We start from the raw sequence: 14,513 nt of genomic DNA on the forward strand, positions 1-14,513 counted from the left end.
GGAAGGACTGATTAGGGAGAAGGTTTGGGTAAACGATTGTCCTACCTTGTGCCTACCCTGACTTTTTGAAGTGAAAAGGTGACTAATCATTGTCTTATGTTTGTCAGCTGAGCCGGTGTGGTGTTCATGCTTTAGAATGGGAACAAAGAGGTGGCTGCATAGGGGGGAAGGGCAATGGGGGTGGGGGTAGGGATGGTAAGGATGACGTCTGGTTGGCTTTTATTCTACCGTCAATGTGCATCAATGAGTAAATAGTCCCTGTGTGTTAAATGGCCACATAATCAAATTCCAAAATAGATCAAGAGCTGATGTTACTGCCTAAATGTGACTAGAAATGGTAAATATTGCTTTCACTACTTGTCATAGAAGTATACATTTATTTTACAACTGGGCTCAGACATTTTCTCATCATGACCATAAATCCTCTTAAATATATCCTTTCAATTTGGTGTGTGTGTGTGTGTGTGTGTGTGTTCCCATGTATGACTGCAAATATAAGCTGTACACACAGCCGCTATTTAGCAGACAGAATGAGAAAAGAGTAGTGAGTAGTGCAGGCAACTGTATTTTGATGGGCTGTCAGGAGGCAGTGGCTTAAATCAGCTTAGATGTCATGCAAAAAAAAAAGTCTAGGAGGATGCCAGAGGAGGAATTAAGGCAGCCATGATTGTCCTTGCTAAAGAAGTCAGCCATCACGGTCAAAGTGAGGCAGCTCGCCGGACTTGCAAACCACAGCACATTTAAATTATAGTGCCCTAGGAGAGCTCCTAAGCAGAAACAAGAGAGGGAGGTAAAACATAGGAGAGTGAAAAAAAAAATAGCATTTTAATCATTGCTGGGTAAGAACTTCCATTAAATGCCCCCCACCCCAAACTCATGCCACAAGAGACTGAAACAGCCCTTGGAAGCTGTCATGCGATGCATGATTTGTTGGCTAACAACCTGGTAGCTGAAGACTTCTTCATAATCCCGATAAAGGAGAAGACATACGGTGATCTGCTCAGTGCAGCTCGGAATCCAATCTGGAAATAAGACCTTGCATGACCAAAAATATTTGAAGGGGTGATGGCTTATTAGGGGTCCAGGGGTTTACACCCAACTCTTGTATGCCTTTTTCTAAGAACTAACCCATACCTCCCTCAGGCTATTTTTGGTTGCATGGGCATATCAGTTATCATGTCAGACACTTTTAAGGGCTAAGTGCATTGATTGATTTTTGATAGCCCCAGAGTTAGAGAGGAGATAGGAAATGAGGGAAAGCTTTTGTGTTCCTATTTTTCTAATCTTACACAGATCTGTAATCTCTCCGCAATCTATATCATTCCATTTCGTTTCATGAATTATAAAGAAGAATCAATTTCTGTGGATATAAACACACTAAAGCAGCTTTACGCCTTTTTTGTGTTTTACTGTGACATCAATCTCCCGTTACCCATTATTCATTCCGTACCCCGGCGTCAGATTACCATTTACAGTGAAATAAATATGTATGCAAAAGTGGTGTATGTGGTAACGTGTGGTAAGCATTTCGTGAGAAAAACGCAAGCACTTCACTCATAACGAATCTAAGTATAATAAGGTTACGTGGACAGGGAGATACACAGGAAGACAGGCAGAGTGAGAGATCGGTTCCTCTGGGTCGGCGGTTGAATTATCATCTGCCTCTAGTGAAAATGACAGTCACTCTTGGCTACCCAGCAAAGGCGTACCACATGATGGGCAAGGCTTGCTTCCAGCCCACTTACAGTGTGACATATACACACACACATCCAGTAACAGACACGCACACATCCACTTACACACACCTACACACATGCAGTCATCTGCTGTCAGTGCTACGAGATGCATGCTGAGTTCTCTCTGTCACACACACACACACACACACACACCAAGGCTAGGATTTCCACCATAAAATTATCAGCAGGGCAAGAAGCCATACTGAACCACACTCTGCTATCACTGAGCAGCCCACATCATCTGATAATTATTCCACTAAACAGCGTCGGGCAAATTCTTCAGAATGTAACCGCTGTTAAGAGTTCAGTTAACTCCTTACATCAGTGTTTTTGTTTCACAGTCTTGTACCGTTCTGACATCAGACAGTAGTGCATTGGTGATACACTTACGTACATCTCAGTGTTGCCCAACTGTACAAAAGGAAGTGGATCTGAGTCAGTCAGTCAGCTGCAAAGTGTGTCATACGTCACACTGTTGTCTGCGAGCGTTCAGCCTTATCGCCTCTCTTCTCGCTCGGTTTCTCTCTGTGGCCAGCACGGAGTCTTTTTTTTAACTTCACACTCACTATTGATCATTTTGGTGAGTCACGCCACTCTGACTCAAATATATACTGTACTTAAGCAGGCCTACAGAACTGTTTCACTGCAAGCACAGGGTGTAGGCCTCACTTGGCCTGTGCATGCACACTAGGCTTCCAGGAACCCTGTGCTAATACTGAGTGAGAAGACTGTCATCTGATGATCCAGCACTCTGTTTATGAGTGAGTGAGAATACAATCAGTCTCCATGCAGCCACAGCACACTTCCTGGAAACTCGCCTGTGCGTGTGCGTGCTCGTGTATATGTGCCTGTCAGTCAAGACCGTGAAATACAGAAGGAGCGGAGAGAGATTATAGATAAAGGCGTAAACAGAAAGATGGAAGTAAGTGCTGGCCCTCTCAACAGCACATAAGTCCTTCTTGTGTGGTGTTCACGTTAGCTTCCTACAGGGCTGTGCATGCTTGCACACACACACAGTATCACAGATGTTACTAGGATACAGGAGGGTGTTGTTGCTTATTATGTTCTAACAGCTCACACTGGTTGTCTAGCTTGGCTTGGCTTGTTTAAGAGGCTGAGATTAGACAAGCAAAGAGGCTTGCGCAGCCGGCTCATCTCATGTCCCTCTCTGCCATATCTGGGTGTTGCTCTGTGCTTAACTGAAGCTTCCACCTTCTTTAGCCGTAATGCAAATATTCACACAAAAAAAATTGGAGCTCAGTTTAAGTTACAGGATTCCAACTTTGCTTTATCAGCCTTGATTTAGGCTCAACAGACACACACGCTCACATATAAATCCTTACCTGAGTTTCTGTTAGGCTCTCCAAAGCTTGCATTACTGACTGTTCTGGTCTTGATGCTTGAGACTGCATGACAGAAATAAAATACAAAGTTTAATATGTGTAATGTTTTAAGTTCATTCTTTAGATTTGGACTCCAAACTAAAATAAATTCACAGCAAGCTGAATCCATACCATTAATCCTGCTTCAACTGTTGGCACAAGTGTTAACTTGCTCCCATCCGAGATGCCTAGATCCTGGAGTTTGCCTGAACTTAGTCGCCTGCAGGGGTTGGGGAGAACAAGATAATTAGACTGTGCTGACAATACATTCTCTCTTCAGACATACAAACACCCTTCAGCCAGGGGGTGCAGACGGACTTCAAAACTATTTTGGAAAAGAGCTGTGGGTGTAAAGCTCCACGAAAGAGAAGTATTGATTGCACTGTCATATTTCAATTTCGAGTATAGTGGAGCTTGACAAGTGCTTGCAGTGGATATTTGGCACCACTGGCACTTGCCTAAGTGGAGGTAAGAATTTTTGTTTTGTTTTTTTTTTCTTGATAATATCAGTTGCACAAATAAGGAAGAAAAACTTCATGCTGAAACCAAAACCGCAACATATTAAACTTATAAATGAAAAGAATGGCAAGTACTAGAATTGCATGGACACCGTTCTTAGCCAAACTGTTACGGCTCTGTCAGTGATTATGAAAGTTAAATCATGTGATACAGAACACATCACATTTCCAGGGATTTACTGCTTGATGTCTGGTACAGAAGAGGAATGCTTGCATCTCAGAGCCAAATGATGCACAATAAAACATTCACACCCATTTCTGGCCGTTTGCCTGCTTTATGTTAGTGAAGGATGTTTAGGGCAGTCTGGTCTATAGGCATGACCCAAATCTTATGCCACGCAGCTGAACAAAGGCCGTCAGCCCCGACTTGCTGTAGGTCTACAGTTTAAGGCGCAGGAGGGGATTAAAAAGGCGGTTTAAAAGGATGGTTTTAAAGGATGATGTGATTTATTGGGTGATTACAACGGGTGGGAGGGGATGGGGGCTGAAAACAATGCTGACTGTTTGCATGTACTAAAGCCCCCCCTTTCTTTTTTGCATAGCACCACCTGCACTATTGTGAGCTCATTTAACCTGTGCCTGATTCATTTCATAGCTTTATAATGCTTCAGGTTCTGGTTCGCTTTGAATAATAAAGAGTTTATCTATTCTCTCACCCATGCAGCTCTGCTTAAACAGCAGCCTTTTTCAAACCCTCGCGAAACTGGCCGTCTGATACCTCACACAAACACAAACTGCTGTTATTCTCCTGAAGCTGCTGGCTATTGTCATGCAACTGCACACTCACATTCACATCCAACCACAAGACATATCCACCTTCGGTGCAGTACCAAGTCACGCATGAACAACGTACACCTGTGCAGTAGCAGTATAAATACAGTCAAGGTTAGCACTTCTGTGTGACTTTATTCATTAATGTGTAACATGCTTGATTCACGCAGCATTAGCAATTCAGTCATGCTTCAATTTTTATAAGAAGGGGGGACGAATCAATGCAAGTCTGCAGATTGCCTCGTCAATACTGTTCCAGTGACCGGTGAGTCCCAGCCCATAATTCCAATATTGTCCACCCCCATGGTCAATAGTTTCCTTGAACGTATTGATCACCAAAGCGGGCATACCTTTGCCTCCCGAGAGCTTAACCAGTTAAAGTGTAGTTTGGAAAATATTACCTCAACCCCGGAGGATGGGCGCACCTAAAGTCGGTTTGTGCACACTTTGAACTGCGGACTATCCTAGACATTACGGCTTATGATGTCAGCGTATAGTACAGAGAGTCTCAAGTACCGGTTGGCGCTTTAAGAAATAAGTATGCGTAATTATTTTCCCTATCTGAAAACACCACGTTTACTAAACACGTTCAACTGCAATGCATTTCTTTCGTGTTTACTCACGTTTCTTTGTGTAGCAGAGCGAGTCTCTCTTTTGGGACTTTGAGTCTTTGCGACAGTCTCCTCTTCAGTCCCTCCACGGTCTCCTCCAGTGGCAAGGAGAGCTCGAAGCGTGTGCCGGTGGTGGAGTGGATGTACAGATTCATGGAGGGTTCAGTCGGGACGGCCTCGCAGGACGAAGCCCCGCGACTGGTGCAGCTTCGGGCGCTGGGATGCTGGTCCATCCGATAACCTGTGCTCAGAGAAGGGGGGAGACAAGACGAGCAGAGCCGGGGAGTGAAAAGGGTGAGAAGGATAGTGAAGCAGATCCGTCGCTTCCACTACCGTCCCTTGATCTCCTTGCAAATCAAAGGCAGCATTCAGAGCTCTCTCTCTCTCTTTTTTTTCTTCCTCTTGGTGCCCCCTTTTTTTTTCTCTCGCTCTCCGAGAGTCAGAATAAAACCCAGTCCGTCGTCTCTCCGGTCAATATCATGAGAATATCCCCCGAGGAAATTTAACTACACAAGCGTCGCGTTTCCCTTTGTGTGATCTTTGTCTTTGTTGCGTTTTCCAGCGTGCAAGCAAGTCTTTCGAAATGCTACATAGACGGGCAAATGCCACACAGAAACGCAAGTATGTTGTCAGCAAAAAAATGGCACGGACGCTCATTTACGCAGGCAGTTACCTTTAAAAAACAAACAAACAAACAAACAAACAAAAAAGATCTGAGAAAGAAAAAAAATGTATAACAACAAATTCCTCTCGGATGTTTTATGAGCTTTTTCGGGCTTTGGATGATGGGACACGCGATCCGGAGCTGCAAAGCCTCTTGCGGCTGTAGTAAAAGGCTCTCCGCTGCGCACTCATACCCACGGCAGCCCCACTGAAATATCGACAATGAACATTGTCACAAAGTATCCCACTTCCACCATCGATAAAGTACGCCCACAGCCCCCGAGGCCGTCCGACCAATCACAGGAGAGCTCCTTCAGGACGCCGATGACCTCAGCCAATAGGAAGATGAGCTCGACACCCACGTGGAGGCCAAGCGAGTTTAGGCCATTCATAATAAATTACAGCACAGTGCAAAATATGCACCAGTATCACGGTATACTCAAATAAAGGGCTACACCAAGGGCCGTGTGCCCCTACAGCTTACTGGAAGCTTTAAAGACAGTCCCCGTAAAAATGACTAGTTTTTTTTTAACGTTAATCACGGCTGAATCATTCCTGAATTCTCGTTTCACGAGATACCCAAATTATAGATAATCTTTAGAGACAAATATGATGAATGCCAGGTCACATCTCTAGAAGTACCGCCTGTTTAAAGGGTCTCCCCGTGTGGGAACCGTGCAACAGGCTGAAAATAGCGATCATCATTAATCCCAAAAACGCCTATTTTGAAGAGATGTTTGACAGCAGCACCTAGTGCGAATATACAAGTGATTGCTTAATTTAAGCATATGTAGCTCATCATCAACTTTCGACACCGTTAGAGTAGATTTTTGATCAGGACTCGCTTTATTCCCCTTATAACAGCGGGCTACTTAACCAACAACACCAGCGTGGACGTGGCTATTTTTAAACCCTTGGAATAAAGACCAGATCCCTCTGCTCCAAGTTATCAGATGTACTGTAACGACATTAATAGTGCTGACGCCACCCTCTTCCCACCTTCACCTCAGAAGCAAGCAGGAACCCTTCAAGTGATCGCGAATCCTACGCAAATCCACGCTGGACAAGAGTAGGTTATTCTCGTCAGGTAAGCTGCAGTATATGCATGTAACACAGACTTCGGACTGCTGCTGCACGAGTTCTCAAGTCTGAGGTGACCAATAAGCTCCGCGAGCAATATCCCTGAGAGAAGTAACCAGAGCAACTCAGAAAGAGAGACTGACTAAGAATATTTAAATTACCATACAGCCCAGAGCCACCTAAAGCCTACACAGCGAGCTTACCTCTGCAGTTTCTTCAAACCTAAGAAGGCACTTTACCATAAAAAAAACATTAAAAATACTCGGTCGCCACCCAGTGGCAACGCAATCAGTTTTCACAATGAAAGCATGCAAGCGATTCATAGTTTACCCCTGGCATATATATATATATATAAATATATGTATAAATAGGTTGACTTTGGAACATGCAGTTTTTAAAACCTTATGCATTAAAGTATGGCAGCTTTTATTCGTATTGAGTACGACAGTCACCATAAAGCAACGTTTGATAAGATTTGTCATTCTCCTTCTAATCTGAGATAATTACCAACGACTTGCTGTCTTCTACTAATTAGAATTTACAGGAACAATGACATTCTGCTATCGTCAATAAACACGACATTAGGCTGTCCCTCAGAATTTACGCCCAATTGTCTCATACAAGCAGCTGACACGCTTCCATCGATCCGCAATTGACTCGTCTCTAATCAATTTCTCGCCAACACATAAAGCGCGTGTCAAACTTTACTAACACATCACCCGTAACGTAACATACAGCTCAGCCGTAATAAAAATAAAAATAAAGTGAACTCACCAATTACTGTGGCGAAAACTGTAAAGCTTCGCGGAAAAGTCGGCTGTGTTCCCGTCTCTTGCCCCAGCTTTGGCATGTAAAGTAAACCCACACAGCGACAAAACTCTGAGATAAATCCAAACACTTGATTATCCACAATAACGTCTCAGTAAATTCTCTGGTGGCCCCGTGCGCGTCGTTACGCTGCAGACCCGGGCTCGGGGGCGTCAGTCCTGGCCAGTAATAGGAACAGTCAGGTCCCGAGATGCTTTCGTGTATAGTCAGGTCACCGGTGTCTTACTTGGTGATAAGAGCGTAGTCGGAAAGGTGAGACTCCTCTTAACTGACGCTTCTCGGATATGGGTGGAGAGTAATGTTCTTCTTATGTCAGCATGTCATTTAAGGTGGCCTCGTTTCCCTGCTGCCACCAAGTCCAACTTGCTGTCGTCTGTGGGAAAGAATGCGCCTATAACGCAATCCTTAACCGATAAAGCTATCCAACTGTGTCAAGCACAGCGGCTCCCAGCAGCAGGAACGACTTTTAAAGGTAGCATACACCCACAGAGACATGAAACCCGGACAGCCACTGACCTACCACCTTAAAAAAAAGAGAATGAAATTAAATCTTTGGCGATATTGGAGGTGTTGCCAACCTTTGACGACATAGAGAAAAATGTCACCGGGCAACAGGTAAACACGCTCCCTGGATACGACACACGTACGCCGATAAACAAACACCACTGGTCCTGTTTGAGGAATTAATGCCCTGCTGATAACCTAATGCGGATTCTTGAAGCGCACAATGTACAAAATGACTGTTTTATACAAGAATGTAGGCAGTTTGTTCTACGGGCTGCTGCTCTTTGGAGCAGAGATACTAAGACGTAAAATCGGCTAAAGTGTAATAATAAACTAAGTGTATCCAAATTGGTAACTATCTTATTATCTAGTTGCTTTTTAACAACTATTAAAACTCATTAATCATAACTGCCTCTTTCATAATGATATTTTATTAGGTTTTATAGGTTATTGTTGCTTTGTAATTATTGGATGTAACTCTAAATCTTTTGATATAATTTTACATAGTTAGCTTAAAAAACATATTTAAAGTCTAGGTTGGCTATGGCTTTTAAGATATAGGAATTGAAGTCTCTCTGAAGTGAAAAAGAAGGAAGTAGTCTAATTTGTTTTAAAGTACGTGTGTAAATTTACTTTCCACTAGCGGATGTTGATATTGGTAGATTAGGACAGTCTGCTTTAATATGTCTGCGCAGTGATTACGTCCCTATGGTCAGAACTGTGATAATGATCATAATGTGGTCCACCTCAAGGACAAGACATGTTTTGCAATGTTTCACTGACACGAAAAAAAGAAAAGAAACGAAAAGAAAAAGCCTGACTCTGCCATCAGGAAATACTTAAATGCACCAATCTAGAACTGTCCTTCTTTTCTGCTTCAGGACCAGCACAGATTGTCTGTCTGATTACAGAGACACACTCCCACTGTGCAGGGGAGGCTGCGCCCCACCAGCATACTATCACACCGTCTGAGACCTGAATCATCATCACGTGTGTGTGTGTGTGTGATAGAGATAGAAAAGGCTGTTGTGTTCAAAAGAAACACTGGCATTATCTCCGAGAGGCTACATGAGCAGACAAAGGGGCCTGTCTTTGCTTGGCCCCAACAGCTCCCTCTTCTTCCTTATCTGTCTCCATCTTGTTCTTTCTCTTTGGAAGATGCTGACTCAGTGGAGCAAAGTGAAAGGAGTTGGTTAAACTCCCTCACTAACTTGAAACACAACCCTTTGTTTGGGTCAAACGCTTCAGTTTTCAGCTTGTTTTGACGCTGGACTTGATGGCAGCTGCACATTAATGGATCTGTGTGTACATGACTTTTGGCGAGAAGGAGCTAATGTACGCTGATGTTTGTCACTGTAGCCGCTTGGGAGTTTAAGTTCTTCTTTCAGGCATGAGATGGCTCGGCTGTGCTCGTCAGCAGGTCTGGCTGTTAACACAGCTCAGGTGATGCAGAACACTCTGACCTCTTTGCCCAAATTAGCCCTGGCAGTTGAGCTCACAATCTGACATGTTTGGTGACAAAGGTGCAGCTCTCTCTCTAATCCGGATCTTGGCATTGTCTTATAAAATGGGAGGTGGTTTTTTTTTTTTTCTTAAAAAAATTAAAGGCCATGTTTTGTTTTTCTTTAGTATCTAGGGCAGCTCATTCTTTGAGTATGTCATTTATTTTGATCTGCATCAACTGGTGTAGTATCTTCCCTCATTCTATCTTTGCTAATGTGACAAATCACAATGTGATTAAGTGAAAAAAAATGCATTAATGCACGAATTTATCATTGTGCAGCCTAAAAGCCAAATCTGTTACACTATATGCCGCATGTTGCATTACGATGCACATGGACAAGCCAATGATGAAGGAGACAGGAGCAACCCCCACATGTGGTCGTCTCCGTGATAATGCATCACACGTACTTCTGGGAAGAGTTTATTGACAAGGGTGGAAGGCTGTGTGGGTGGGTCGTAAACATTTCACATCCAATATCAGATCTAGTGGGACAGAGCAGACTGTGTGCGATTGTATGTGTAGAAGTCAATGAGTCTGTGTGGGTCATGTGCAAGCCAAAACGCGCAAGTTGTTGTGTGAGAGACTCAGCGTGTGGGACATGTGTGGGCGTGTGTGTGTCTGTGTGTGTGGGTGAGCAGCATTCCTATCCATCAAAGTCACCAGTGGGACGCCCTCTGCCTCAGGAGAAAAATGAACCATGCCCAACGGACTCGACCTGCTGCTGCTCTTCTCCTCCTGCCACCATTTCCTCCTGATTCACCCTAAGTGGCTGTGAGTTAGAAAGACACACCCCGCCACCCACCGCCATGCTACATTCACAACAGTGGCACCGGAAGCTGACACATTCAGCGAGGATGCATGTAAACGTGCTGATTCAAATAGTGCTGGGAAGAATGTTACCAATAAGGAGTGTCTATGACTTATGGCTTAAAAATGTATGCCTAACTCATCCGCTCGGAAGTACAAAAATTACAAAACAGATTAGTACAAATTATTTGATCCCCGGTGCCACAAATATTACATATGATCAGGGGAAAAAAAATTAAAATTAAAGTATTTACATGTTATTCTTGATAAGGTGCATCATTTGTCAAATAGAAGTGAGCAAAATTTGCATAAGCACAAATGTTTGTCACTTACTGAAGTGATGTAGAAAGTAAAGATGAGAAAATGTGTTTTCCTTTTTTCTTTAATCCTTTCACTTGTAGGCTGCAGTTGTTCTTTACAGTGCAGTGCAGTCAGAAGTGAACATTTGAATCTGACCAAGGTTTTATAGTACAAACGAATACAAACCGTTCATGCATTCACTCTGGACTGGATAAGTCTGACCCTGGACTTGTAGGGGGTGCAACGTCTAATATTTCCTTTCCTTTCTTAAAGTGATTTTCTTTTACTGTACAAGGATGTAAATGTACACGACTTCTTGTGGGAGAAAATTGTAAGAACTGGATTTGTTTTTAATAGCTGCTTATAATCACTTACAAGCATTTTTGAGATCTTCTAGTTGACGGTATTCGACTCAAAGAGGGAATTGGCAAGAACACAGCTGCACGTCATCTGGAAGTCTGGAAGTTAGTCTGTACTTATCCACATGAAAGCCGTGAAGTGTAATATCACTTCATTGTTTCCTTTTAACTGGAAATTACAATCAATACAATACTTGTATACTCTGGGCCACAATAGGAACTTAGTAACCTTAGTAACCATAGGTCAGAAGTCTGAGCAGTTTCTGTCACTGGCCCAGTGAGTGCATTGCACGCACAAATAACGACCTTTGTGGGTCAAAAGACGTGTTAGACCTATTAAAAAAACAAAAAACAAGTCCTTTGATATGAGAGGTCATTTATAACATGTTAGGGTTCACAAGTTTCAGTATTATTTTTAACTAAATGCATTATATTGAAAAAAAAATGGATTCAGGTCAAGATACATTTGTGGGGTGGAATTTTTTGCAGTAATTAAAATGATAGTTTATCTGCAGAAAACACACTGAAATACACATTTCTAGTTGGACTTTGCTACAGATACTTTTTAGTACCTCTGGGATTACGCTACAAAAATAGCTAGATCACTCAAAGTAGTGGTTAAATGCATTGAGATTCTTGTTACACAAGTACTTCAGATATAGTGTGGGGATAAAAAAAAACAGAGGGGTTAGAAGTTGAGTGGGATGGGTTTTGGTGTGGACGGGGTCTCTGATCCCACACCTGCAGAAGAAGCCCTGTTTGAAGTGTTGCTCGCTCACCCTCGCGGCTCACAGCACAGATGATTGATGACACATCTTGAGCTCTGCTGCTTTCCACACATAAGCAGACAACATGCCAGAGAGAGTGTTAGGAGAAAAAAATGAGAGCGAGAGAGAGAGAAAGAATTGTGCAAAACATGCAATGACAAGGGACAAGAAAAGAAAGTGTCACTTCAGACAGATTTAGTCACAGCTTACAGTAACTTCTGAACAGCCAGGCCAAGGACAAAACAACCAGACATCCGTTTCCAGAGTCACACATTCCCGACTTTTGTCCAAAAAACTTTTTGTTGAAACTTTTCAGGAAGCTGATAGTTTGACTTGCAGAGTCAAAAACTATCAGCTAACTACTTAGTCAGATTGAAAAAAAAATCAGATTAAAAGAACCACAATATCAACTTGGGTGTGTACTATCAAATATATAGTACTGCTGAGTGAGTGAGTAAGTGAGAAAGTGAGTAACAACTAAATGCAACATCTGTAGCATCTGTAGTGAACAGTGCCCAGAGGCAGACTGACTGGATAAAATCCAAACATTTCCCAATCAAACTCACTGTATTCATTCTCTAAAGACAGCACATTAATCACAGAGAGGATGGAGTGCATGTATATGTGATGAGTAACATTCTGAACTCTTTGTGCTTAGCTTCTGTATATCATTAAGAGCACATTGGTCACCCCATACCGAGTCAGTGCATTCCCAAGTGAAACATAAAACGGATGAGGCATATTTTGTGTAGAAAGTAATGTAACCAGAATACTCTTCCTTAAATCTTGTCACGGGGACACTTTGATACTACGGTGGGTTGATCAGCATGATTTGGCACACTATTTCATGTTATAAACAAGTGATAGTTAAGTGTAATTGTCTTCCTCTGTCCTGTGCAGTCTGGTTGTACGGTTAATTCAGTGGCTTTGGTTCAAAAATAAAATTATTTTTAACCTCAAAGTTAAAAAATCTCAACAGGAGGAGGTAATACTCATATGGGAGCACTGTCTGTGTTCTGTATCTGCAATTATTACCTAACGCAATATGCAACAATTCAAACCATTGCCTTGTAGTAGCATAGTATTGTGAATCATACATCGCTGCGATCTGAGCCTCCACATGGATCCTGTGAGAGAATACGATGTACTGTTATGGCTTAGCCTATCAAGTTTGTAACAGGACACTTCACACCGCGTTCCATATTCTGTCTGTGTGCAGTGAAACATTAGTCTTGTTCACAGGCTGTCCTGTGTCGAGATGCTGCACGACTCACAGGACACTAGTGGTGCTGTACTGTACTTCCGAAGCCCAGATCTGGGCCTGTCAACCACTTACTGCACAACCTCATCCAAATGGTGTAACTTCAACACCCCCGCAAAGTAGACTTGATAATTGCTGCTTTTTACAGAGCTGGTCTGCTCACACTAAAAAGGCCCACAATAGGACAGGCTGGAACTGGGCTGAATGTGCTAAATAAGCTAATGAAATCCACCCACAGGACACAAGCCGGGCACGATAAGAACCTTTATAGTTGTGAAACTCGGCCAGGCTGGGAGGGTGTTAGTTGTATCTGTTTGTTTATTTGTCTGTTTGACAGCCTATGGCGTAGCGCTAGAGGGACTGGTGGTCCGACAAAGGTTATGTGTTAGCGTGGAGTGCAGAAAATAGAACAGAGCAGAACAAAGGAGGGAGAGCGACTGGAAAAAAACAAGAGTGAGAGTGAGTGTAGGAGAGAGAGACTCGGGGCAGGGATTGTGGGTGGTTGGGTAGGTGGTTTTGGCAATGCAGAATGGACTTCTTGCGTATTACTTCTGGTAAAACAAAGATATGACTTTTGCAAGAGCTCTATCCATTCACTGAGTAGTATCAGTTGTAAAAATTTCACCCTTTGAGGTCAGCGTGTGTAGAGGGGACACAAAATCAGTTTAAGAGCAACCTGTTATGATGTGCACTACTACTCCTAGCACTTTTACACAGAAAAAAAAACAGATAGGAGATAATAGCTGTGTGTGTGTGTGTGTGTGTGTGTGTGTGTGTGTGTGTGTGTGTGCGCGTGTGTGTACAGTACACACTGGTGATGAATACCAGATGCAGGCATTTCCTTTGTTGGTGCAAGCAAGTTCCGAACTTGCCAAATCGCCCTGCTCTCCTCCCACGTGGTTGAAAACTTCCACACACTCCCACACACTCTCTAGAATCCCAGCCCACTAATCCTCCTCCATCCTAGACTTAGGGGTAGCCAAAGCTGCAGGCTAATTCAATCTTGGCTGGCGCTGCATTGTTTTATATCTCTCCCGTTGTCTTTCTGTTCTCCACCCTTGGTCCTTCCACTCACACTCTTGCTAATTAGTTTTTCTCTCTCTTCTTCTGCTTTTACCCCCCACGCCCCCCAACCCGACTTGTTTTATCATAAAAAGGACTTTTGTCTTCTTTCTTGTCTTTTCTTCTTTCTACTTTAGTTTTCTTTACTTTCTCCTGTTGTTTTCTACGCAGCAGCTACAGTGCCCCCTGAAGCTGGTTTTGCTTTGCAGTTGATACGCAGTAATTTAAGCACTGATAGCGAAGGTCATTAAGGGCCACATGATTGGGCTGGCAGGCTGCACAGAGAGTTGATCTCATCTGTGACGTCAGCCCAGAGACGTGCGCAGCAGCTTTCTCCCTATTACATTCTCAAAATAGCCC

The 14,513-nt window shown here is 43.1% G+C and overlaps 1 protein-coding gene across 1 annotated transcript in view; it reads right to left on the reverse strand.

Annotated features, from left to right (window-relative positions):
* The window catches only part of midn (midnolin), a 28,574-nt gene extending 20,630 nt beyond the window's left edge, over window positions 1-7,944 (reverse strand). The window contains exons 1-4 of the mRNA XM_063466235.1: window positions 7,536-7,944; window positions 5,031-5,259; window positions 3,251-3,338; window positions 3,080-3,142 (exon numbers count right to left, since the gene is read on the reverse strand). Coding sequence (XP_063322305.1) covers window positions 3,080-3,142; window positions 3,251-3,338; window positions 5,031-5,259; window positions 7,536-7,611 — 456 coding nt within the window. The 5' untranslated portion in view covers window positions 7,612-7,944. The remainder of the gene's footprint in view (window positions 1-3,079; window positions 3,143-3,250; window positions 3,339-5,030; window positions 5,260-7,535) is intronic.
* Window positions 7,945-14,513: the final 6,569 nt, after the last annotated feature.

Source organism: Pelmatolapia mariae, linkage group LG23 (assembly GCF_036321145.2).
Source record: "Pelmatolapia mariae isolate MD_Pm_ZW linkage group LG23, Pm_UMD_F_2, whole genome shotgun sequence".
NCBI classification, from domain to species: Eukaryota; Metazoa; Chordata; class Actinopteri; order Cichliformes; family Cichlidae; genus Pelmatolapia; species Pelmatolapia mariae.